At 39.4% G+C, this 25,370-nt stretch overlaps 1 protein-coding gene and 1 pseudogene across 4 annotated transcripts in view; one reads left to right on the top strand and one right to left on the bottom strand.

Annotated features, from left to right (window-relative positions):
* LOC110162192 (F-BAR and double SH3 domains protein 1-like) overlaps positions 1–4,513 on the top strand; it is a 29,293-nt gene extending 24,780 nt beyond the window's left edge. For all 4 annotated transcript variants that reach the window (XM_055159489.1, XM_055159490.1, XM_055159488.1 and 1 more), the window contains 4 exons: positions 310–420; positions 2,047–2,200; positions 2,933–2,985; positions 3,988–4,513. In XM_055159489.1, the coding sequence (XP_055015464.1) occupies positions 310–420; positions 2,047–2,200; positions 2,933–2,985; positions 3,988–4,026 (357 nt within the window). In that variant the 3' untranslated portion in view covers positions 4,027–4,513. The remainder of the gene's footprint in view (positions 1–309; positions 421–2,046; positions 2,201–2,932; positions 2,986–3,987) is intronic.
* A 3,939-nt stretch (positions 4,514–8,452) lies between these two features.
* Positions 8,453–14,433, bottom strand: LOC110162188 (protein NLRC3-like; annotated as a pseudogene).
* Positions 14,434–25,370: the final 10,937 nt, after the last annotated feature.

Genomic DNA, 25,370 nt, shown 5'->3' with positions numbered 1-25,370 from the left:
TATTAAATACTAGCTTTATCAATGTAGATCTTCAAAAAACACTTGCAGTAAGAAGTGTATTTTTAATTAATGCGAGGTCATTTGGGCCATTTCACCTGGAAGCCTGAGGGCCAAGAAAAATTTGTCTGAGGGCCACATTTGGCCTACGAGCCACAGTTTGGACATGCCTGATTTAAACTCAGTAAATTCCACCATAAAATTCTAACCTGTCCTCCAGCTCAGCTTTAAACTTGTGAGTGTTCTTGAATGTGGTGACCTGTTGCCTCTGTTTAAGTGTATGTGCAGTTGTTGATGGTGTGCTGTGTTGAGGTGGACGATGGTTTCTGGGAGGGGGCGCTAGAGGGACACGTGGGACTGTTCCCCTCTCTGGTGGTGGAGCTCCTAGAGGATGAAGCAGAGGAGGAGGGTGAGGAGCAGGAGGTGAGTCTTGTGCGATTAAACTGGGGAAAACACTGTGGTTATGCAAAGTCTAGAATTAACAGCCTCGTCAGTGCGAAAAAAGTTCAAAGAAATTGCCTGAATGACATCTCTGGCAACCCAGGTTCAGTTGTGGTTGTTCCTTTTTAAAAACAGTAAGGACTAGAGTTACTATGAGTTTACGCACACATGAAACGGATGACGCACTCTAAAGTGATGCAAAAATCAGGTGCAGTTTTGGTTTGTGTCTCTGAAAGACCACCACACAAATTTAGCACGTGGGATGGAATGAATGTGCAAAACTGCAGCTCTGGGGTGTTGAAACTTTTCCATCAGCCCCAAGCCCCTGTTTGATGAGAGCACTATGCAGACATCTGTAAAGTGGACAATCTGCTGGCCCCTGTGCTCGACAACATTCACAATCGACTCTTCATATAAACCTGTTAGATTATAATGTTGGATGGTTTAATTACCATATTTTTTGGACTGTAAGTTGCTCGAGAGTATAAGTCACTCCAGCCAATAATGCTCAATGAATAAGAAAAAAAAAACAAAACACATAAGTCGCACTTTTTGGGGAAATTTATTTTATAGAATCAGAGACCAGGAACCGACATTTCATCTTGAAAGGCAAGTTCTAGTAACAACAGGCTGAACAGGCATCTAGTATGTTAACGTCACATATGAACAGTTCTTAAGATAACTATAGCATAAACAACAGAACAGAACAAGTTTACCAAACTCTCCATCTCACTTCAAATCAGTAAATCCATTGAATTCTTCATCCTTGGTGTCACTTCTGAGCAAACTCCGCGACCTCCGCAGTTAAACGGCTGCGGCACTTCCTCTTCTGCGTAGCTGTTGTCAGACTCAGCATCAGTTCCAGTTAGAATTATTCCAGCCTTCCTGAATCCTGACAGGATGTTTCGGTGTTATTGAAGTCCACGCTTTGTTTGTTTTTCATCCAATGGCTTCCAGGAAAGTTGCGTGGCAGACCATCCCCGGTTGCCATGAAGCTGTGTCCTCCATCCCCACTTTCCGCCAGTCCCTTACAAGTTACCGTTTTCAGCTGTATATTTCACTACTTGCAGCAGGACAGCGGCTTTTTCTGCAGGAGACATGCGCAGTAGAGCTAAGTGACAATGGTACAGGAGTAATAGGAACAGCGCATACAGACACACAAGACTAGAGCCTCTCGCATCTCTCAGAGTGAAAATTTTAATGTACAAGTTGCAGGACCAACCAAACCATGAAAAAAGAGCAATCTTATAGTCCGAAAAATACAACCATGCCATCTATCCTTAAGCTTTTTGAAGACAGTTATGTATTTTTTTTTAATTAAGTTTACTAATTTAACAATTCAGATTCATTCTATGATCCTAACTTTTTGTCCAACTCCTGAGCAGGAATAATAAGCTGTTTCCTGTAGAGAATCACACCTTCATATTTCACACTCCTTTTTTGTTTTGTTTGCATACACAGTTTAGCACCTGGATTGAAATTCTGGCCCCAAAAGGCTACATACTGGTCCTTCCATCAGCAGGACTACTGAATGAAACAAACAACTCCAGGGATGTTATTTATGTTTTTAGGAAGACTCACTCCTAACATGTCCTTTTGTCCCCTCAGCCTTTACCCACTCCCACAATGCCCTCCTGTTCCCCTCCTGCCCTGCACCCACAGAGCCCAGAGCCGAGTGCAGACGCTGCCTGTACTCCCCCTGGTGGAGCGGAAAACATACAGCACACACCAGATCCACCCGAGCAGCCGGACCCACACGCAAGTAAGTGCTGTACTGTTCAGGTGCATACTACATTTACATCTAGGCCAGGAAAACCGGAGAACTGACCTAGCCCAATTTAAACCAACTATACAAAATGCATATAAACCCAGAATTTCGATTCAGGTGTCTCAGTTTGAATCTCAAAGATTCCAATGACACACCTGGAGATTCAGAAACCTGCTGCATGTAACCTCAAAGTTCCATTTACATTACACTCAGACTCAGACTAGGAGAGGCGTTTAACTGCACTCGGTAAGAAAATGCCTGTAAAATATTAGACATGTGTTTGGACGTTTACAGTCCCTCCACATGTTGTTTCATTGTTTGGGAGCGTTAAAGTGAAAAGTGAAACCTGCTTCAGTGTGTCTATTTGTGCGACAAAGAGCAAATAACTTGTGAGTAACTGTCTGTAGCATGTCTCAAAATAAACATAAATGAGGTGTCACTTATCTCTGTCTGCCAAAAGTGTGAGTATATACGTGACAGTTGTTATTAATAATTATAGCTGCAAAGATTTAGTGCCAGTGCTAAATTACTACACATAGACGGCGCATCTTGTAGGACCCCCTTTGCATCTTTTAGGCTCTTTAACCTGCTGTAGACTGGGACAAGAGTGGTTTATGATTTTGGGGCAAATTTGATTTGAATGAGGTTGCTTAGCACACTCTGTTACACGTAAACATAGTGAGTGACTCCAGCCCTGTGTGACAATTGCCTTCTGCCTTTGGTTAGATCCTGACAGAGGCAGCAGTCCACCAAGTGTGTCCACCCCTCGACTGAGACCGGTGAGTCTGATAACTGTTTTGTTTTTTTTAAGCATGACACAAATGCAAAATCTACTTTCATGAGCTTTAACCTTTATGGTTTTCCCTCACTGACTCATTAGGAGTTCTACTGTCATTGGTTCATGCATGTTTTAGCCACTGGCATTTCCTTTTAGCCTGGTTTATCAGCCGGTTTCACTTCGTGGTAACCGTCTGACCTCGCAGCATTAGGATTTGTTTGCGCAGTGGTAGATGGGCATGTGACGTATGTAAAGCGCCAAATCCTGTATGAAAAAGGGCAATAACGTCTTTCCCTTTGATAAAATTCACCAAACATTCTCTGTTCTGGCTTTAAATCCTCGATCTCTGGAATCGTTGCCAACACAGAATGTCTGGCTCCGTCTACATCCATCTTGACCACTTTGTTTACTGTTGTGCCGTTCCACAAAATGGACCCAGACAGGCGCTTGAGTTTGATGTTATGGCTTCGCAGCTCGTTGCTGATTGGCCGGTGCTCGCTCTACAACTTCCGGGGTTCTTGCAAACCATCTAGTGTATTCCGATTCCTGACCTAGTCACTGGAGCAAAATTCAATTGAGCAGAGGCACTAGGTGGCACCAGTCTGGCTAATTTCCTCTCAGGTGCCAAGGGAAGTCATGCTTTCTCATTTTTTAAAGGACACATACTATGCCAAATTGACTTTTATGAGCTTTTAAGCATGTTATACTGACGTCCCTCAATAAAAATAAAAAAAGTTTTATTTAGCTGATTTTATGCTTCTTTCATTAAAGTATATAATTTTAATTTCTTCTGGTTGTGATGAATGGCCTTTATTCTACTCTAACTACAGTTTTCAGGGATCCGGACCAGACTACATTTTTTCTACACATGCTGTAATCGCTCCAAACATGTCTGAGTAAAGTTATGACGAGGAGAAACCTTGATGACATGTGAAAAGTGTATTTCTCATCATGTGCTCCGCTCCCTCATGAGTCCAACATGACGTGTGTTTGTTTTTAACAGTGTCGGGCACCACCACCACCCCCCACCCAAAGGACCTGACCATTGCCATAAACATCTGTAACCTACATTCTTTACTGCTGATGTTGACCCTGGAACTCTATTCTACCCTTGAGGAATGTGGACTTGTGATTTTTTATATTTTTTTCTCATAAAAAAATACATTCACAGTTTGCACAATGCATAAAAGTTGATGTTTACATTTTTGGTTTTGGTTCTTACCCATTCAGAAAGTATAAATCTGTGATTATTTGTGAGTATGTTTTATGAGAATTGACAAAAAAATAAAGGAAGAAAAATAACCGACAAATTAATATAACATTGCAAAAACTCAACTCTAGCCAAGTGAAGATGACTTGAATGAAGAACGTTTTATCATAATTTGAGTCAATTTCACTTGACAAGAAAAATTATCTACTAGTGAAACAAGACTTTTTGAAGAGAAAATATGAAAATACATCTTTGATTCTTGCTTAAATGAAAAAAAAAAAAAAACTCAAATAAAGTCAAATATTCATCTTTTAAGTCATTTGAAGTGTCCTACATATTGTTTTTTGCAGTGAGTAATTACATTTCAGAACAGACCTAAACCACAGCTGAATAACATGGGAGATTATGTTGTTTCTGGAGGAAATGAAGGTATTTCCAAAGTTACAGTCTTTGTGATTTACTAATTGTGTCCAAAAATGCAATTTTGAATGTACGGCAATGAATCTTCCTGCCCTGCTTTGGCCTGCCACATCCTAAGACTAAAATCAGTTGGACAATCAGTTGCAAAGACCCGACTCCAGTTATTGCTTCATTACACCCTCAGTTCCATAAAAATAGACTCAAATTAAACACATTTCTTGTTTGTGTAAAGTATCCATACTTTTGGGTAAAAAGTCAAAAAATACATACTCCATGGAGAGAGATATTTTATTTTGACCATTAATATTATTTATCTATTGAGTAAACCAAATCATAATTAATTTTTGAATTGTGAATTTGTGCATACTTTTTCAGTTTTGTTGAATAATTAGACCTCAGAGCCAAAAATAGTCCACAAAACAGTGAGTTTGACTTAAGTAAAAGTATCACATGAAGAAATCTACTTGAGTACTTTTCTGCCTTTGTATCTGTACTTTTACTTCAGTAACAAAATAGAGTCATCAACTATACGAGTACTTCATCCACCACTGGGTAAATTACGATGGTATACACTAAAGATTATTGACGGATGGATAGATGTGACGGCTGGGAGGAGACTGAGGATGGGGGTATGTCTCAGGTGGTCAGCCCAGCCCCTTCAGGACCTCCTCCCCCTGAAGGATGAACAAGAGACACGGGTTGATGAGGGGGTTTAGAGAGCGGAGACAGGCGGTGTTGTCGGGATAGGCCTGTAAAATGAGGCTTGTGGGTAAAAGGACTGCAGATGGAAAGCAGATGAATCTAGCACAGAGAATCCGTGTATCATTCGTTCATTCGTTTTTCAATATAAAACCAAAAATAAGAAAACGAAAAAACAACAGTTTTCTTCGTTATTTGTCTCCAAAACCAAAATGAAAAAACAGATAACGATTCGGTTTTTCAGTTTTCGATTTTGTGTTTAAATGAAGAATGGAAAAAACGGATAACGGCCATTTCCCGTTTACGTGACTTCTGTGACTACGATGCCGGAATTTTGCACCGCATACGGACTGAACCGGGACTGATCCAGGTCCGAGACCAGACCGAGACCAGAGCGGGACTGAGACTGGGACCAGAGCGGACTCCGAGCTTTCACCCCAACGAAAACGAACCGAACTAAGAGCTTTTGGTTCAGATGGACCAGGTCCGGGACCAGACCGGGACCAGAGCGCTACTGAGACTTAGTCCGCTCTGGTCCCGGTCTCAGTGCCGCTCTGGTCTCGGACCTGGATCAGTCCTGGTTCAGTCCGTATGCGGTGCAAAAATCCAGCATCGCAGTCACGGAAGTCACGCAAACGGGAAACGGCCGTTATCCGTTTTTTTCCATTCTTCATTTAAACACAAAATCGAAAACTGAAAAAATGAATCGTTATCCGTTTTTTCATTTTGGTTTTGGAGACAAATAACGAAGAAAACTGTTGTTTTTTCGTTTTCTTATTTTTGGTTTTATATTGAAAAATGAATGAACGAATGATACATGGATTACAGAGCATATTTTCTCTCTGAGTTTAAGGTTTTCTGTGCACTGTCCTTGTTTTAATAATAATAATAATTAAAAGATAAAAAAATAAACATTTGTCATCTTTAGTTCTACAGACCATTAAGGCTTTAGCTGGAGTTACATTTATCAAACACCACGCTACACTATAGAATACACACTTCTCCAATACTTTACAAAGATGTGAGACTGATTTTTCTTTTCTTGAATGTTTGCTTTGCTCTGCTCCTCTGTGTTTCCCACACCACTTTTGTTTGTGTTTGGAAGAGCTCAGCTCAGAGCTACAGGGTTTGCTCCACACTGACAGACTTCAAACAGCACAAAGTTGTAAAGGAATAACTGGAATCATTCATTCTGAACCTAATCTGTGCTGAGAACAAATATGAAACGTTTGTGTCCATTTTATATTGTGATGGAGCTCATATTTACACACAGTTCTACCAATGGAATGGAGGAAGTTTAAATGACACACTGTTTTCTTTGTATAAAATGCAGCGTTTGTGTGTGTGTTTCTCGGCTCTATCAGGGTTCTGCACACAGCACACAGCATCTTCAGAGTCCCCACATCCACCTGTGGAGAAACAGATCAGAAATTATTAAATTCAACCTGTATTCAACTGTTCAGACCTGTTTCATTTTCAAACACAACCCATCAAAACCTACACTACAATAGCACTGAACCAGGACTAAACCAGGACTGAACCTGCAGTGAGCTCCAGAGCTCAAATAACGCCCACTCCACCCTTAGCCCCGCCCATTTTCTCAGAGCAAAATGACTGTGACATCTTTAAAATACACTTAACTACAGATACATTTTTTCCCTATAATTTTAGGTTTTGATTTGATTTGGTTTAGTCTGATCCTTTGATTCAAACTTGTATCTGAACAGGGCCACACATGCTCACATCATTTGGAACATTTCTCATCAGTTCCCACAGTTCTCAGACTCTTTCCCAGAACAGTTGACACAGCTCTCATTCACAAACACATGATCAGTTAATTTATCTTGTTTTTGTCTGTACTACTACTCTGTTCTCATGTGGTAAATTACTTTGGCCCAAATTCTGTCACACACAATGCAGAAACTCAAACACAACAGCGAAAAATTACAATTTGTGAGCACCTAAAATCTAACAAAGGATTTCACTCATGAGTCAAACAGGGACAAGGGTCTGTGCAGGTTCATCTCTTGGACACATTTGTACATTCAAAATTGTCATTTACTAAACTCACACAGAATTCTAAACAAGGTTTCAGTTTTCTTAAACAAAATGTGATCACAGTAAAAAGCAGTTTTCATTCAAACTGATAAACTGTCCCTCAGAAGCTACTTTTCCATCCAAACTGTGAGAGTGTGCTCATGTGTTTTCTGTGCTCTTGTGACAGAGCAGCTCAGAAGCCTTAGTCCTGCTCTCAGGGGCCACAGAGAAGCAGTGGTTTAGTGCTGTCTGACTATGGGGCTCACACTTTAGACACATGAATCTGGGGCTGGGAGAGCTGTGTTTTTATCTAAAGTCAGTAAACATTTGAGAAAATACTTTACTATAAATAAAAGTGCACATGATGGATTTGAGGACGGAGTGTAGCATTTTACTGTAACAAATATTTATGCTGAAGAAAATGAGAAATGTTAAAACAACAAATACATCCACACTGCCTCTGCAAGATTTAATGTGTGTGTTGAGGTGTAATGTTGAAAAAAACATTACAAAGTGAATTCACTGATCATGTGTGTTTGTGAACGAGAGCTGTGTCAAGTGTTCTGAGAAAAAGCCTGAGAACTGTGTGAACTGGTGAGAAATGTTCCAAATTATGTGAGCACCTGTGACCCTGTTCAGATACAGGTTCAAATCCAAAGCTTCAAACTAAACCAAGTTTCACAAATGTCCTAAAACCATTGAAAAAAAAAAAACTGTAGAAAATGGTCTGGTTTGATTCTCCAGAACACAGACATCACAAGTAGCAAAAGCAATGCTGATGCAATGTTTCACATTAATAGAGGAGACTACCCCATGGAGGCACTACTCACAGCAGTGTCTCCAGTCGACAGTGAGGACTCTGTTTAAGATCCAGGAGCTCCTTCACATCTGATTCACTCAGACTGTTACCATCCAGATCCAGGAATGTGAGATGTGAGGGGTTGGACTTCAGAGCTGAGGCCAGAGAGGAACAGCTCATCTCTGACAAACCACACCACTCCAATCTGAATAAAGAAAATATGATGTGTTAAAGTCCATACAAATATAGATTGATCATTCAGAATGGCCAAGCTCTTCAGTGAAAGCTCTGAAACATGACACAAGTAAGAGACAGTGAACTTACATGAGAGTCTCCAGTCGACAGTCTGGACTCTGCAGAAAACCACACAGATGAGACACTCCTGAATCACACAGGTCTGGGTTACAACCCAGGTTCAGGCGTGTGAGATGTGAGGGGTTGGACTTCAGAGCTGAGGCCAGAGAGGAACAGCTCATCTCTGACAAACCACAACCAGTCAATCTGAATAAAGAAAACATGATGTGGTTATACATCTTATATGACACTTTTCCTCCATTGTTAACACACTATTTGTCATTCACTGCACCAAGTCCCCACAGCTTCAACTCATTTCTCCAAAACATGACTGTATTCAAATGTGATCAAGGTTTGAAGTAAAGAATACATGATGTGCTTCACGTCCACAGAAATATAGATTGTGCTTATAGACATTGTGAATAATCAAATAAAGACATGATAATAAAGCATGAATAATAATACAAATACACCTGAAAAAAAGAGATGACATTTTATAACTGATCATATGGTTCAATTCAAATATTGTAATCGATGGGAAAGCTTTGTTTTCTAAAAATGTTTGAAAAGAGCATTGTTTTTGTAAATGAGCAAACCAATGAGAATGGTTAAGGTCATGGTGATGTTTGTTCATGTCACTCACACAATCAAATCATCACAGCACTGGCAAGAAAATGGAAGCAACTCAGACATTTCATCAACTCTTAGTTTGTAAAACATCAACAAAACATAAACATTCACACTGGATAAAAGGAATCCAAATAAACCAACAAAGAAAAACATTTGACTGAACAAATGACTGAAGATGATCCCTTCTAATACTTTCACAAAGTGGGAGGACAAAGTGGATTGGCCTTTACCATGGGACTGGATATTTCACTGAATTTACAAAACCAATGTTGATGTGCAAAACAAATGTTTTCAAATCAAAATGATCTATAATTGAGTTCAAAATGTGATATATGGCAGACTGATGAATGGCGTTACATTTAGTAAAAAAAAAAAAAAAAGAAGAAGAATGGTTTGGTGATTCTATTTAAATGATATTAACACTTAACAATGTGTTTAATAGTGTGTTTTGTGCTTAAACAGAGGTGACTGACCTGAGAGTGGAGAGTTCACAGTGAGGACTCTTCAGTCCAGCACACAGCACTCAGAGTCAGCTCTTTTAGATCTGAACTTCAGCGCTGAGGCCACCAGTTCACAGTGAGTCTCTGAGAAACCACATTGAAAAAACCTGTGGGCAGATGTTTAATTTAAATGTGTTTAATGAGTCCTAACACAAGTCTGTGAAGCTGCAGTTTGTGAGTGAGGACTGACCGAGCCTTCCTGCAGTTCCTCACCACTGGGATCAGTCTCTGTCGACCCACATAAGACGTGTTGTACCATTGTAGGTCCAGTTCCTCCAGGACCTCCTCTGACATCTGCAGCATGTAGGCCAGAGCCGAGCACTGGAACACAGACAGTTCCTCCTGTGATCCTCCTCTGACTTCAGGAGGTCCTGGATCTGCTGCAGGAGCGACTGGTCTTTCATTTCCATCAAACAGTGGAAGATGTTAATGCTTTGGTCTGGAGAGACTTCCTTTGAGCTCATCTCTTTCAGGTTTTGAATGACTTTGGGGATTTCTGATTGGTTTACTGGACTCAGCAGACCTCCTAAAAGTCTCTGGTTAGAGTCCAGACTGAGACCATGAAGGAAACGCACAAACAGATCCAGGCGGCCATTTGAACTCCTCAAGGATATATCAAGAGATTGTTTGAGAAACTCACTTGCACTTAATTTTTCAATTGTCTTGTCATCAAGAAAATTCTGAACAACATCTCTGCCACTTTGAAAACAGTGGAGCAGGTAAACTGCTGCCATAAACTCCTGGACGCTAGGGTGGACAAAGCAGTAGACTGATTTGTTGAAGAGGACACTCTCTCGTTTGAAGATCTCTGTACAGAGTCCTGAATAGACCGAGGCCTCAATCACATCCAGACCCACCTCCTCCAGGTCTTCCTCATAGAACATAATGTTTCCTTTCTGCAGATGTTCAAAGCCCAGTCTGCCCAGCTTCAGGAGGATGTCTGCTTCTGTCTCTGTCAGCACCAGTGATGTGTCTGGTTTCTGCTCCTGTGTCAGCTCTGCCTGGGCCAGTGACATAAGTCTTTTTATTTTTGTCTCTGGAACGGCCTGAGATTTTATTGGGTTGTCCTCTGGTCTGGTGTGAGATCTGGGTTGATACTTCCTCTTCCTGTTGGTCTGCACTAACAGGAAGTGGGCGTACATGTCGCTGAGTGTCTGGGGCAGCGCTCCGCTCTGATTGGTTCTCAACATGTGGTCCAGGACTGTGGCTGTGATCCAGCAGAAGACTGGGATCTGGCACATGTTGTGGAGGCTGCGGGAGGTTCTGATGTGGGACAGGACTGTGTTACACTGCTCTTCATCTGTGAACCTCTTCCTGAAGTACTGCTCCTTCTGATGGTCAGTGATGAAGCCCCTGACCTCTGTCACCCTGTGCACACACTGCGCTGGGATCTGATTGGCTGCTATTGGTCTGGAGGTGATCCATATAAGGGCAGTAGGAAGCAGAGTGCCTTTGATGAGGTTCACTAACAGCACGCTGACCTCTGACCTCTGTGTGACCTCAGAGATGACCTCACAGTTAAAGTCCAGAGACAGTCTGCTCTCGTCGAGGCCGTCGAAGACGAACAGGAGTTTAGAGACGGACAGAGTGTGTGCTGTGAGCGTCTGTGGACACAACAAGAACATGGAACAAGAAGAGACATTTCAGTGTGATCAGGTTTATCCACACATGGAAACACACACTCACATACAGAGGCTTTAACTCAATGTCAAATACCTTCTAAAAATGACTCTCATGATCCACTTGGACACATTTATGATACAAACATGAGTCATATCAGTGAAGTTCATTTAAACCCTGTATATTGACCAAACACTTCTGTGGTGTCATTCAAACTCTGTCCTCTGAACTAGACTGAAGCAGAAGAGCAGATAAAAGAGTGTCACCTGTTTTACCAGAACTGGATGGAACACTTGTATCAGCTCCATTAGACTGTAGCGTCCCCCTTTGACCAGGTTCAGCTCTCTGAAGAACAGCGGCAGCACCAGGTCCAGATCTTGGTTCTCTGAGCCCTGGGCCCAGTCCAGAGAGAACTTCAGGACTGAGAATGTTTTCCCCACTCCAGCCATGCCACAGGTCAGCACCACTCTGATGAACCTCTGTTCCTTCTGCTCCTCCTTCTGCTCCTCAGTGGGCAGTGGTTTAAAGATGTCCTGACATCTGATGGAACTTTCCTGGACAGTCTTCTTGGAGAGTTCCTCCAGCCTCCTCTCCTCATGTTGAGCTGTGACCTCTTCACTGAGGCCCTCTGTGATGTACAGCTCAGTGTAGATGCTGTTCAGAGGAATTCTACTCTCTGCTCCTTCAGTTCCCTCTGTCACACTCCCACATCTGCTGCTCAGGCTCAGCTTATGGGCCTGCAGAACCTTCTGGAGCTCTTCATCTGCTGGGAGAGGAACGCAAACCTGTATTTAGTGTGTCCTCATAAACAGTGTAATATAGACTCACCTTGTGTCGTGCTGTGGACCTGCTTTTCATTTGTCATGTCAGTGTGTTGAGCCCTGGGCCTGGAGTCTCATACTGAGTTTTCTCTGTGGACAAAAACACTGAACTCATTTGATTAAAATGATGAACTTTTGGGTTTCATTATTTAGGTGTTAGTCCTCACAGTGAGTCTGAAGGAGTAGGTAACACTGAGGACTGGATTAGCATCAGTCTCCTCAATTTGACTTAGTAAATAACCCATTTAGACATTACTACGTCTGATAACATGTTTGGTGGCAAAAAGAGGAGAAGAGAGTTTGTTTGTTTTTATTAGGGGGAGGGAGGAGTGGGGCTGCTGGAAACAAGGCAGAGGCACACTCATGCAGACATGAGAGAGTCAGGAGGAGCAGACTTTTGGTCAAAGAAATGATCCAAATAACTACATGCAAGTAGAAAAGTGAAAGATTTGATGTTTGTTTAAGGTCCAGGTAGGATCCAAAGCAAAGGAGACATTTGAAAATCAAATATGTTTCGCAGCTCATCCAAGCTGCATCAGAATTGAATTTCTCCTTTGCTATGAAAAGATTTGATGGTGATGTTTATGTCTAATGGCTTTTAAGTAGCACATAAACCACACATGCTCCTTATAACATCTTTTTTTTTTTTTTTTTTACAATCATTCAAAATTCAAAACTGTAGCCTAAAGCATTAAACCAAATACAATCAACTCCTGACTTATCACATATATACAACTTTAAAGCAGAAGGCTAATAGTGTTTACTTAATTGAAAAGTTCTGTTTTATATAGTCATCAATTTTATAGTTCTTCTGATGTCTAAATAAAATCAAATTGTGACCTATGTACATCCAAGTACTATAGATTTTAAAGCTTAACGTTCATATTGGTAAATATCAGTTATTAGCCACAACATCAAGACTAATATTGGATATCAGTATCAGTTCAACAAAGTCCACATCGAATCATCCCTATTCATTTGTCTTTATATGACATGTTCTTACAGTGAGTCTGAAGGAGCAGGTTCAGGACTGAAGGCTGCAGGAAAAATCTCGTTAGACCAGTTACTCTTCATGGACACAGCACTGGACACTGAGGCTACTGTAACATGTACAATGCTGCAATATGCATCAGAAATAGAAATAGGAGTAATAATAGTAATGGTAGTAGCAGTAGCAATAGCAGTAGTAGGCTAGTTCAGAAAACTGTGGTTCGGTTTGGAGGAAAATGGGGTATTTACTGAGACAAACACAGGGCTTTTGGTGCTTAGTTGTGGTGTTATTTACAGTGGAAAGACAAACATTATTTACAGCATTTACAGTAGTGCACTTTCAGAGGTAGTGAGTTCAATGCGTTACAGTTCTTAGTCCGAGCTCACGAGCCACAACAGAGATCATATAATCCACGAGGGGGTCACGGAAAAAGCACAAGAGAGTTCCAGAAAGTTCCAGAAAAAGGGGAACGTGGATAATGCCCAGCAAAGTTCATTAAGTGCCCAGTGCCCACAGCAGGGGGCAGTGGGTCTGCATGAGTTGAGCGGCGGGTCACAGAGTAATAAGTGGGTAAAGGTGTGAGAGTTTAAACGTCAACTGCAAGAGCGTCCCACCAACCTGGACAGAGAGAGAAGGGTGTCGGGGTTTCTGGCAGGAATCTCCATAGTTGAGTTGATTGGGGTTTCAGTGGGCCAGAAGCCTCGTCTTATTTTGCCGTCCAAGAACCTGTCCTGTGCAGAGAAAAGGACCATGCAATGTAATAAATCTATGTGTACACAATTCATAATCATAATACTATATATTATAAATATATAAATACTTATTCAGATATTCAGATATTGTGCAAAATACTTGAAATGTTCTATTTAATTAATCACATAACCATAACATGCTTAATTAAATAGCTTCCCTTACATTAAAGTGCATGGGGTAGCACACATTCAATACAGCACAGCAGCTTAGCATTTAAAGTGCATATTGTATTTCAACAGGACACAATGTTTAGGCTAAAAACGCCACAAAGTGTATAATAAATGATTTGATAATATTGGACAATAAAATTAATCCTTCAGCTTGATTAGGTTTTAATTGGATTGGCACTGGCACTGGCACTGGCATAAAACGCAATGCTAACTGGACCCATAGAAAACAGTGGGAGTGGTAAAGCTAAGCTAACCCATACAAACCAATAGGAGATGCTAATGCTAAATCATGAGTTTACCAATTCCGCATATTTCGTCTAAGGCAACGGCTCTCTTGAAGCGCTTGAGCGGTGGTAGTCGCCTCCTATGAGTTAACATTCAACACAATAAGTTTGGCAACTTGTCATGGCGAAATAAGCAGAAGCGAAGTTAAAACACCTACATCAAACATTTGTCTGTCCGTCTCTCGCGTCTACCACGCTTCCGGGGTTTGCGGTAATATAGCTTGCTAATTGGCGGTTCTCCGGTCATGTGACCAAATTTACGCAGGGGAACGTAAAATCAAAGAGCAATAGTGAGACGAGAGTATATTAACAACCACGGTTTTGTCACCCGCGTCTTTACATTTGAACTTTGCTCCATTTGAAACAAGGCTTTAGTCATTTTAATATCACTTCTAATAAAGTGACAGTAGCACTGGTCACAACTTTATATTAGGGGAAACTTGATTCTAGTCTAGTGAGTATTAGTATTCATTTCCTGCTTCAGTCGCACTCTTTGATAAAGGCTAAAACACCATACATATATGTTAAACTCTTTTGAAGACCATAACTGTTTTCTACACAAATGGATGTCAATGAATCTCAAAGTCACTCGTGTACTCTGAACAGTTCAAAGTCAAATCACTGGGGCATAGGCCTGTTCTCACGCACACAACATGGATTTAATATCTCTGCAGTGACCTCTTTGGATTCTTTCACAAAACAGCTGTGAGGAACACGAAGGGTTAAATAGAATAGAACAAGCATTAAAGGACCAATATTACACCGTTTTTGATCTACATCATGTTACTTCCTCATGAAATACATACCCAAAGTTGTGTTTTGTGTTTCATTTACAAATGTTTAACACACATTTCCTTGTAACATACTCTGATACGTGGTCTAATCAGAGTATTGCATTTTGAATACTTGTAATACTTTCATGCAAAGTTGCATATAAATTATAAAGTAATAAAGACACAACTAGGACTGTCACCATAAATACTGACTTTAATTTAGTCTCTTTTGATAATGTAACTTAAAGGTGTTAAATATAGAAACCATTAAGGTCAAAAGGTGCTTGAGTCCAGCACTCTTTCTGAGTTAAAAATCATCCAACTTTTTAGTTTCTTAATCAAAAAAGATAAAGACAAATTAACGTAATGTTGGTTCTTTAAAATGTATTTTGTAAAATGTCAGAGGCTTGAAAGACAACACAGAAAGAAAAACAATTTTTGAATGATTTTCCTTCAAGAAACCCATTCTCTTGAAAAGGACATCAGATTTTGGAAAGTTCAGTGGGGAGAGCATGGCTGTTTTTGTCATGGCTCTAACCAGTCAGCAGGGGTCGCCATCCTGTTAAACTCATTCTAATCCTAAAAAATCAACAGTGTTCACTTCATTATTTGCAACATATATGGTTAGAGTAATGCAGTAGTAGCTAAACAAATGTCACACAATGATCCCTAAAGATTCAATATCTGCGATCCGAATCTCAAAATGGTCATCCTGTATAATTGAAGGAGATTTCAGTGACACCCCAAACGACCAAACCAATGGAATTCCTGCTATAGATCTGTTCAGTCAGTCAGGATGGTTCAAAAGCACACATTTCATGACTGATAAGTTACAATTGGCAGATACATGGAGATTTTTCAACCTTAAAGTCAATAATTTTCAGTGGTGGAGTGTAACCAAGTAAAAGTAAAAATAGTTGAAAAGTAATTGAGTGTAAAAGTAAAAAAAAAAAAAAAAAAAGTAAAAGAGTGTAACCAAGTAAAAGTAAAAGTACTGTAAGCAAAGGTGCATTGTGTAACTAAAGGGAAAGGGAATACTTTAATACTTGCTTTAATACTAATACTTTATACCTTTACTTCACTACATTTGAGAGCATTTATCTGAACTTGCTACTCCACTACATTTTTGAACAGGACTAAAAAGTAAAAGCATTTTTGATCATTGCTGAAAAGGCTGAGGGTTTATTTTGAACACATTCATATTCTGCACAAACAAAAATATACAAATAAAATGAGCTTGAGAAAAAAATGATCAATTAAGCTGTTTCTGTTGAACCAAATTGAGCAAAAATCTTTATTATAAATTTGAAGCTGTATTAGACCTCAAAATCTGCGCAAACCACTTTTACTTTTTACTCTTTAAGTACAATTTTAAATGGGTTCTTTCAAACTTTTTACTTTAAGGTGCATCGTGTAACAAAGGCTTCTGAGTGAACTGTCCTTTGGTTGTGAGCAGTTTCTCCTTCACTCACATCCAAAGAAAACATGGAACAGGACTTGAGCTTGAAGCACAGCACTCTTCTGCTGTGGACCTTTTCTTTTCTTGAATGTCTTCTCTGCTCCTCTGTGTTTCCCACACCACTTTTCTTTCTTGAAAATAGTGGTCAGACAAAATGCATTATTAATCCAGAACATTTAGGATTTAAACTCTTCACAGATCATATTTAATGGCAGCTGGTTTTTGGAAGTGCTCAGCTTAGAGTTTCAAGGTTTGCTCCACACTGACAGACTTCAGACAGCACAAAGTTGTAAAGTAATAACTGGAATCATTCATTCTAAAACTAATTTATGGTGAGAACAAAGATGATACGTTTATGTGTCCATTTTATATTGTGATTGAGCTCATATTTACACACAATTCTACTAGTGGAATGGAGGAAGTTTAAATGACACACAGTTTTCTTTGGATAAAATGCAGCGTTTGTGTTTGTGTCTCTGGGCTCTGTCAGGGTTCTGCACACGACACGCACATCACCACCTGTGGAAAAACAGATCAGAAATGATTCAATTCAGCCTATATTCAACTGTTTACACCTGTTTTATTTTCAAACACATCCCATCAAAAACTACACTACAATGACACAAAACCAGGACTAAACCTAAATTAAACCTGTAAACCTGGACTAAACCTGGACTAAAACATAAATAAACCATGAATAAACCAGGAATAAACTTGTACTAAAAAGGCACATTATTACAGTATTTTCTGATCTATGTTCTAATGTTGTTTCCTTGTCACAAACAGACTTGGAGTCGTGTTTTCTTTCATTCACACATGTTGAACAAACAAACTGGCTGGATTCTTGTCTCAAACAGAAAACACACCACCTTGTGATGTCATGTGGTAATACTGGAAGTGCTCCACTGTGTTTTTAGACTCCATACCCTTTCGCTAGAATCAATTTCAGCCCTTGAATTTCCAGTCTCAACTGAACTATGTGTAAATGCAGCTGTTAACATGAAAACTACCTCTACATGACATCACAAGGTGGAACAGAGCATTTTGAGCTGGTCAGTGAATTCTCCTTGTTTTTTTCTGTACTACAGCTCTGTCCTCATGTGGTAAAGGACTTTGGCCCAAACTCAAACACAACAGCAAAAAAAAACTACATTTTGTGAGCAGCTAAAATCTAACAACAAAGGATTTGACTCATGAGCCAAACAGGGAGAAGGGTCTGAGCAGAAATACAGACTGTGTGAATATATAGACTACATACACATATACACACTGTGACATACTACACTACTGCAAAATCTCCTCTGTCACATGAATGAAAGAGCACAGAAAACACATGAACACACTCTCTGTGAAAACTGCATTTTGCTCAGATTAAATTTTGTTTAGAAAAATAAAAATTCTGCTTAGGATTTTGTGTGAGCTGTTTTGGAAATGTCAGTTTTTAATAGAGAAATTAGTCAAAGTGATTGAAAAAATCTCTAGACAAATGCATTGTTTGATTCTTCACAACACAGACATCACATGCAACAAAAGCAGTGCTGATGCAGAGTTTCACTTTAACTTTAACCCTCATAGTCTAAAAACAACCTGGACTTTACACTGGCATCACATCACACTTTGTTGACCACTATCCTATTCTAAACATCTAAAGTAACTATACAGAGCAAAAAGGGCTGCTTTAAGGTAAAATAAAGACAATAAAGGTCATTTAGACTCCACTCACTGTATAAGATGAAATGTTTCAAATGGAAATGATTACAGCCACCATAGTCTCCCCAGAATCTATAGAAACACTGTGATGTGTTTGCTAATCTCACATCTCTTCTTTTTGTTCAGCATAAATATAGTTGATCAAATCAATGCAGTCCTCATATCAGTAATGTGCTTTTACTGTGTGACAAAAACACAGCTGTGTGTCCCAGATTCAACAAACACATGACCAGAGTCTGAGAGTTTGGATGGAAAAACTGGCTCTTGGAGGAATGATTTCAATGCAGTTTTCAATGGTAAACTGCATTTATCACCTTTTGTTTAGGAAAACTCCAACTCTGTTTGGGGTTCTGAGTGAGCTGTTTAGTAAAAGGTCAGTGTTTAATAGAGAAGTGTGTCAAAGTGGATGAAAAAATAAAATAAAAAATTGTAAGAAGCCACTCCGTGAGTCAGTTTGAAAACAGAAGGAAATATGTGTGACTACTCCAGGCTCAAGCTAGCCCCATAAAGTCACTACTCACTCCAGCGTCTCCAGTCGACAGTGAGGACTTTGTTTAAGCTCCACAAGCTCCTTCACATCTGATTCACTCAGACTGTTACGACGCATGTCCAGGAGTGTAACATGTGAGGGGTTTGACTTCAGAGCTGAGACCAAAGAGGAACAGCTCCTCTCTGACAAACCACACCACTCCAATCTAAATAAAGAATACATGATCTGTTAAAGTTCATACAAATATAGATTGTGTTTATAGAGACGTTTTGAATGATCAAATAAATCCATGATAATATAGTCATACAAAAAATATGAAAAGCATGATAACAACAACAGTACATTCCATCATGAATTTGTTAGAGCATGATTTAAATTGATTGTAAATACTGATATTGAAGTTCAAATTTACCAGAACAACTCTCCAGCATTGAGCCAGAAGATGTTCCTTGGACCAGTCCTTTTGACTTCTACTTGAGTAATATCATTTACAAGTAACAGTACTCTTACTTAAAGAGGACAAATGGTTCAGTCCCTTTCTCATCTCCTTGGAAATGTTGCTGGAACTGTTTCACGTTTAGGCATTAAACTTATCTATTGCCATTGGGACAAACAGGGCACAAGCCAAGTTACAGGTCAGATCAGTGGAGAGACATGCCCACTCAGAGTAAGAGAAAGGCATGTTTAATGCTATACTGTCCTATGTCCTAAAGACTGTCCCATGTCGTAAAGTTTGTCCCATGTCCTTAAGACTGTCATATGCAGTGTTGGGGAGTAACAGATTACATGTACTGGAGTTATGTAATCTGAGTACAAATTATGAGTAACTGTATTCAGTTACAGTTACTGTTCCACTGAGTGGTAATTGGATTACAGTTACTTTGTTGAAATAAATGAATAACACAGTGACATTTTCCTGTTTTCACATTTTGGGCTATACCTTTTTTTTTCTTTTTTGTTTGTTTTGTTTTTTCTCGGTAATTCCACTCATTGCAGGACACTAAACCACGTCTAAAACCCAGGTCTAAACTCAGGTCCAAACCAAGTCTAAACTAGATCTAAACTAGATCTAAACCAGGACTAAACCAGGACTAAACCAGCACTAAACTAGGTCTAAACCAGGTCTAAACCAGGACTAAAACCAGTCTAAACCAGTCTAAACCAGGACTAAACCTAAACTAGGTCTAAACCAGGACTAAACAGGTCTAAACCACTAAACCCTAAACCAGCACTAAACTAGGTCTAAACCAGGACTAAACCAGGTCTAAACCAGGTCTAAAACCAGGTCTAAACCAGGACTAAACCAAGACTAAACTAGGTCTAAACCAGGTCTAAACCAGGTCTAAAACCAGGTCTAAACCAGGTCTAAACCAGGTCTAAAACCAGGTCTAAACTAGGTCTAAAACCAGAACTAAACCAGGACTAAACCAGCACTAAACTAGGTCTAAACGTCTAAAACCCAGGTCTAAACTCAGGTCCAAACCAAGTCTAAACTAGATCTAAACTAGGTCTAAACCAGGACTAAACCAGCACTAAACTAGGTCTAAACTAGGTCCAAACGAGGACTAAACCAGATCTAAACCAGGTCTGAACCAGGTCTAAAACCAGGACTAAACCATGACTAAACTAGGTCTAAACCAGGTCTAAACCAGGTCTAAACCAGAGCTAAAACCAGGTCTAAAACCAGGTCTAAACCAGGGCTAAAACCAGGTCTAAAAACCAGGTCTAAAACCAGGTCTAAACCAGACTAAACTAGGTCTAAACCAGGACTAAACCAGGACTAACCAGGACTAAACAGGTCTAAAATCAGGTCTAAAAGGACCAGGTCTAAAACCAGGTCTAAAACCAGGACTAAAAACCAGGACTAAACTAGGTCTAAACCAGGTCTAAAAGGTCTAAACCAGGTCTAAACCAGTCTAAACCAGGTCTAAACAGGTCTAAACCAAGGTCTAAATAAAATCTAAAACCAGGTCTAAACCAGGTCTAAACCTAAACCAGGTCTAAACTAGTCTAAACCAGGTCTAAACCTAGGTCTAAACCAGGTCTAAACCTAAACCAGGACTAAACCAGGTCTAAACCAGGTCTAAACCAGTCTAAACCAGTCTAAACCAGGTCTAAACCTAAACAGGCTAAACCAGGTCTAAACCAGGATAAACCAGGACTAAACTAGGTCTAAACCAGGTCTAAACCAGGTCTAAAAATATCACTTTTGAAATTAGATGTCAGTGCTGAAAATACTGTAAAATGCTTGACTACAGAACACTACAGTCACAGGCAGGAGTGAGGCTGTCATAGTTGTATCACTGCTGTATGGGTGTAAACTGGCCACAAGATGGCACCATAGACTGTGAATTAGACAGTTCAGTAGTTTTGAGCCACTACAACTATGTACTCACCTGTTGTGTACTTTACCATGTTGAAACTTGATTATTTTCATCATAAAAAAGACAAAGAAAGAAAGATTTGAGCCACCAAACTTTGACTTGTCCTACTTGAGTAGCGTAGTGACCACAGAGTGTATAAAGGACATGTACACACATGTCTGTATACAGTCTGCGGTAGTGACAGTGTAACAGGAGCTGTCTCCAGTTCAGCATTTGGTTTCTTAACTACTGTAATAAGTCAATAGGCCTATAGCTCTATGTTGACCATGTTAAATGATTTTTCCTTCACATAGGATTGAGTTGTTCTCGTTTTTGTGGTTTATCTTTAGAGAGAAAAAAAAAAAAACAAGATCGTGTGCATCATTTTTACAAACCAGTGCTGGGGACAAAGGAGAGTAACACAAACAAGATGTGATGTAATATTAAATGGCTTTTATAAAGTAAATGTGAGGGAGTACAATAACACACACACACACACACAAGGGGGGGGGGTTATTTCACATAAGATAACAACTGAAAAACTCCCAGTTACAACTAAACAATAAAGAAGTATATAAAGTTGTAGTTGTAGGTGGTGGATCAGGAAGGGGACTGGAGGAGCGGGACATCAATCCTCCAACCACGGCACAACAAACACCGGAGCCAGTCCAACAGAGACAGAGACATACCCCTCCCATCACACACCAGGACTAAGTAGTGCAGGGTGAAGTGGAGCAAGGCTATGTGGCCCTAACAATCATGCTATTCAGTGTACCCTTATTTTACAGATAATACATCCTACAACTGTACAACAACTCACCCTTGTGTAACAGAAAACCCGTGTCTTGTCAATAATCATATCATCTTTACACCGGTTTCTCTTTACAGCCTCTTTTATATAGCTGAGTTTTTTTGTTTTGTTTTTTTTACTTTCAATTTTTTAAATTTCACATTTACATTGATATTATTCGGCCTTATTAACACCAGTCTCTTGTTGTTTTGTTACTTATTCAGAATGTATTATTACCATTTATATGTTTTCTCTTTGTTATTATATTATATTGTGATGTGTGAGCTACTGTGTCCAAATCAATTCATAGCTCAGTTGGTAGAGCATTCGCCCACTGATCTGAAGGTTGGTGGTTTGATTCCAGCTCTCGACATAAACATCACAGGTTGAGTGGTCAGATCCACTCACCCACAGGTTGGCTGGTGTGATTCCAGCTCCCACAGATGAATGCTGTCATTGTGTCCTTGGGCAAGACACTTAACCCACCTTGCCCACAGTGTCTGTGTACACTGGTGTATGAATGTGTGTGTGTTTGGAGCGGCTCTCTACAGCCCAGTGGTGTTTCTGTGCGTCGAGCTCTGGGCTCCGGGGCCAGGGGAAGTAGATGTGACACTGGTGTCACCCAAACACAACTCATATGAACTTAATCAATCTCTTAATGGATGAAACATAGTCATTTTGAAAAAGGATTTTGCTGATTTTAAGTGATTCGATTCATTTCTTCATTTTTCTAGCCTTATTCTTTAGTTGAATAAATGCAAGACAGATTTCTTTAATTCCATACTGTGGACAATTCAGAGCAAGCATTCACATCTCCATGGAGACAACCAAGTTGGGACCCTCTCCAGAAAAGTTACACAGTGCACCGTAACACAACTCGAAGTTGGCCTTTGCAGAGTAACATGGCTATGACCAATGCGCTGCAGTTTTGCTGCTTATTGCAATGTGCAGACTCTTTGTTTGTGTTTTGTTTCATTCACACGTTTAACATACAAACCCGGCATAGTTAGGCTGAGTTCTTCTCTAAAACAGAAAACACTGTTCCACTTTGTGATGTCATGTGGTAATGTAGTGCACCACTGTGTTTTTAAACTCCATATACCTTCACTAGAATCATTAGGATCAGCTTGGGATTGCCAATTGCTTCTTAACTAAAGGAAAAAGGAGCTGTTAACTGAGCTGAAAACTACAGCTTCATGACATCACAAGGTGGAACAGATCATTTGGAGCTTTGGAGATGTAGAAAGACTAATAATAAAGAGTTACTGAAACACTGGGCCCTTTAAGAAACCAAACACTTCACTTTAGATAACTACTGTCACACTGTCACTGCACTGCTCAAGTAGGAGGAGTTTTATTTTGAAATGTTCATGTCAAACTTTTTAATTCATGCCACAAACTCCAAGTAATAGCCTCACTGTCTCTACTGTGATTGTAGGCTACACTTTCATTGTTCATGTGACGCTCCAGCATTTAGAAAAATGGGAAGAGGCCGTTCATTTTATACCTGTGCAAATAAATACAGAGATAGAAATGTCCCTCTAAACTCCACTATGACCGCTTAAGAAGGCGAAGAGCTCCTGCTAGATTTGGGACTGTGTGTTTATATTTCTAATCCTTTTCATTTAATGTGTCCTTTTTCCACTAAGTACATATTCAAAAGCGTCTTCCTCACACTTCTGCCAACACAGGGCACTGCTGATATTGTTTTAAAGATGGCTGTAATAGTTGGGTTTAATAAAATGTCATATTTAGTTTCCAGCTGTACTTAGCTGTGACATTTTATGTCCCTCTTCACAGTAAGTGTCCCAACCTAAATAATTATAGAGTTCAGTTCATTTTCTCACTCTTAAAATCCTTTACTAAAACAAATGACTATCTCTAAAAACACAGAGTTATTTTTTTTTACATTTTAAATTAACAGTTTCGTTGCTTTCAGATTTATTGAGGGATCTTTGTCTTGAAGAATGTCTGCACTTTATTTGAATGAGGTGCCTCTCGTTCTTGGACGTGGGATCATCAGAATCACGTGGAGCTGTTTGAGACACTGCAGACGGACTCCGTTGGGGGGCGCTGTCGGCTCACACTTCCCGAGGTTGCTGCCGTTTCTGACCGATTAAGTTTGTTTTACCGTCAAATCTCACTCTGATCTGAGATGATTTATTCATTAACTTTCAGCGTGTTTTAATCTGTCTACAATGTGACAACAATGAATTATGTGCGTCAAAGTTAAATGTGTTCACAGAGTGTAAAAGTGAGTGTGGCGTTTTTTTTCTCCTGTTTTTAACACGGAAATATCCTCCTGAAGAGCTTTCACTTTGCTCTGAGCTTTTTTTTTTCTCAGTCAGAAATGGGACGCTGCAGTGCGCTGTGAATCTGAGCATCATGAGACAAACTTGAACCTGCTTAAAGTTTAAGGTCACTTAAATCTGCTTTTATTTGACCTATAATGTTTTCAGTACATAACTCTTCAACATTTTTCCTCTGGTGATCACTTTTACAAAATGAAAATGCCAGAGAATTACTAATTTTAGTGGTCACAAGAAATGGAGTATATATAAAAGCCATGGTAAGCCTTAGATAGGTATGGTTAGGCGTCTATAAAACATAAACCATTTTTTTGTGTACAAAGTTAAGCATCAAAATGTTACATATAAAATGGTAATATGCATTTAATCAATCAAATTTTACTTTAATTCAGGACAATACGTATAATTCAGACATTCTTTGGTGAGCTACTTAGAAGGGGGTGGAGAGCTACCAGCAGCTCCTGAGCTCCAGGTTGGAGACCCCTGGTATATAATACTCCCTACAAAAGCCGATCTTTGACTGTGGAAAGATGCGGCTGATGTATCATTGGAAATTAGGCTCTCTGTGGGACTTAATGCGATAAAACTACCAGTTTCAAGAAAATAAAAGCTGTTTCTGCCTTCGGATTGTTTAGCTAAACAACCGTAAACAAAGTCCCATACTCTACATAAAACTATAATAATAAATCCATGAATTCTACATAAAACTATAATAATAAATCCATGGCTCCCCACATAAAACTATAATCATAGATCCATGGTTCTCCACATAAAACTATAATCATAGATCCATGGTTCTCCACATAAAACTATAATAATAGATCCATGGTTCTCTACATAAAACTATAATAATAGATCCATGGTTTTCTACATAAAAACTATAATAATAAATCCATGGTTCTCTACATAAAACTATAATAATAAATCCATGGTTCCCCACATAAAACTATAATGATGGATCCATGGTTTTCTACATAAAAACTATAATAACAGATCCATGGTTCTCCACATAAAAACTATAATAATAGATCCATGGTTTTCTACATAAAACTATAATAACAGATTCATCATTTTCTACATAAAACTATAATAATAGATCCATGGTTCTCCACATAAAACTATAATAACAGATCCATGGTTGTTTACATAAAAACTATAATAATAAATCCATGGTTCTCTACATAAAACTATAATAATAAATCCATGGTTCTCTACATAAAACTATAATAACAGATTCATCATTTTCTACATAAAACTATAATAA

This window comes from Boleophthalmus pectinirostris, unplaced genomic scaffold (genome assembly GCF_026225935.1).
Source record: "Boleophthalmus pectinirostris isolate CB_2022bp ecotype Guang Dong unplaced genomic scaffold, ASM2622593v1 HiC_scaffold_23, whole genome shotgun sequence".
In the NCBI taxonomy this organism is placed as follows: Eukaryota; Metazoa; Chordata; class Actinopteri; order Gobiiformes; family Gobiidae; genus Boleophthalmus; species Boleophthalmus pectinirostris.
This window is presented reverse-complemented; position numbering and strand designations above follow the sequence as displayed.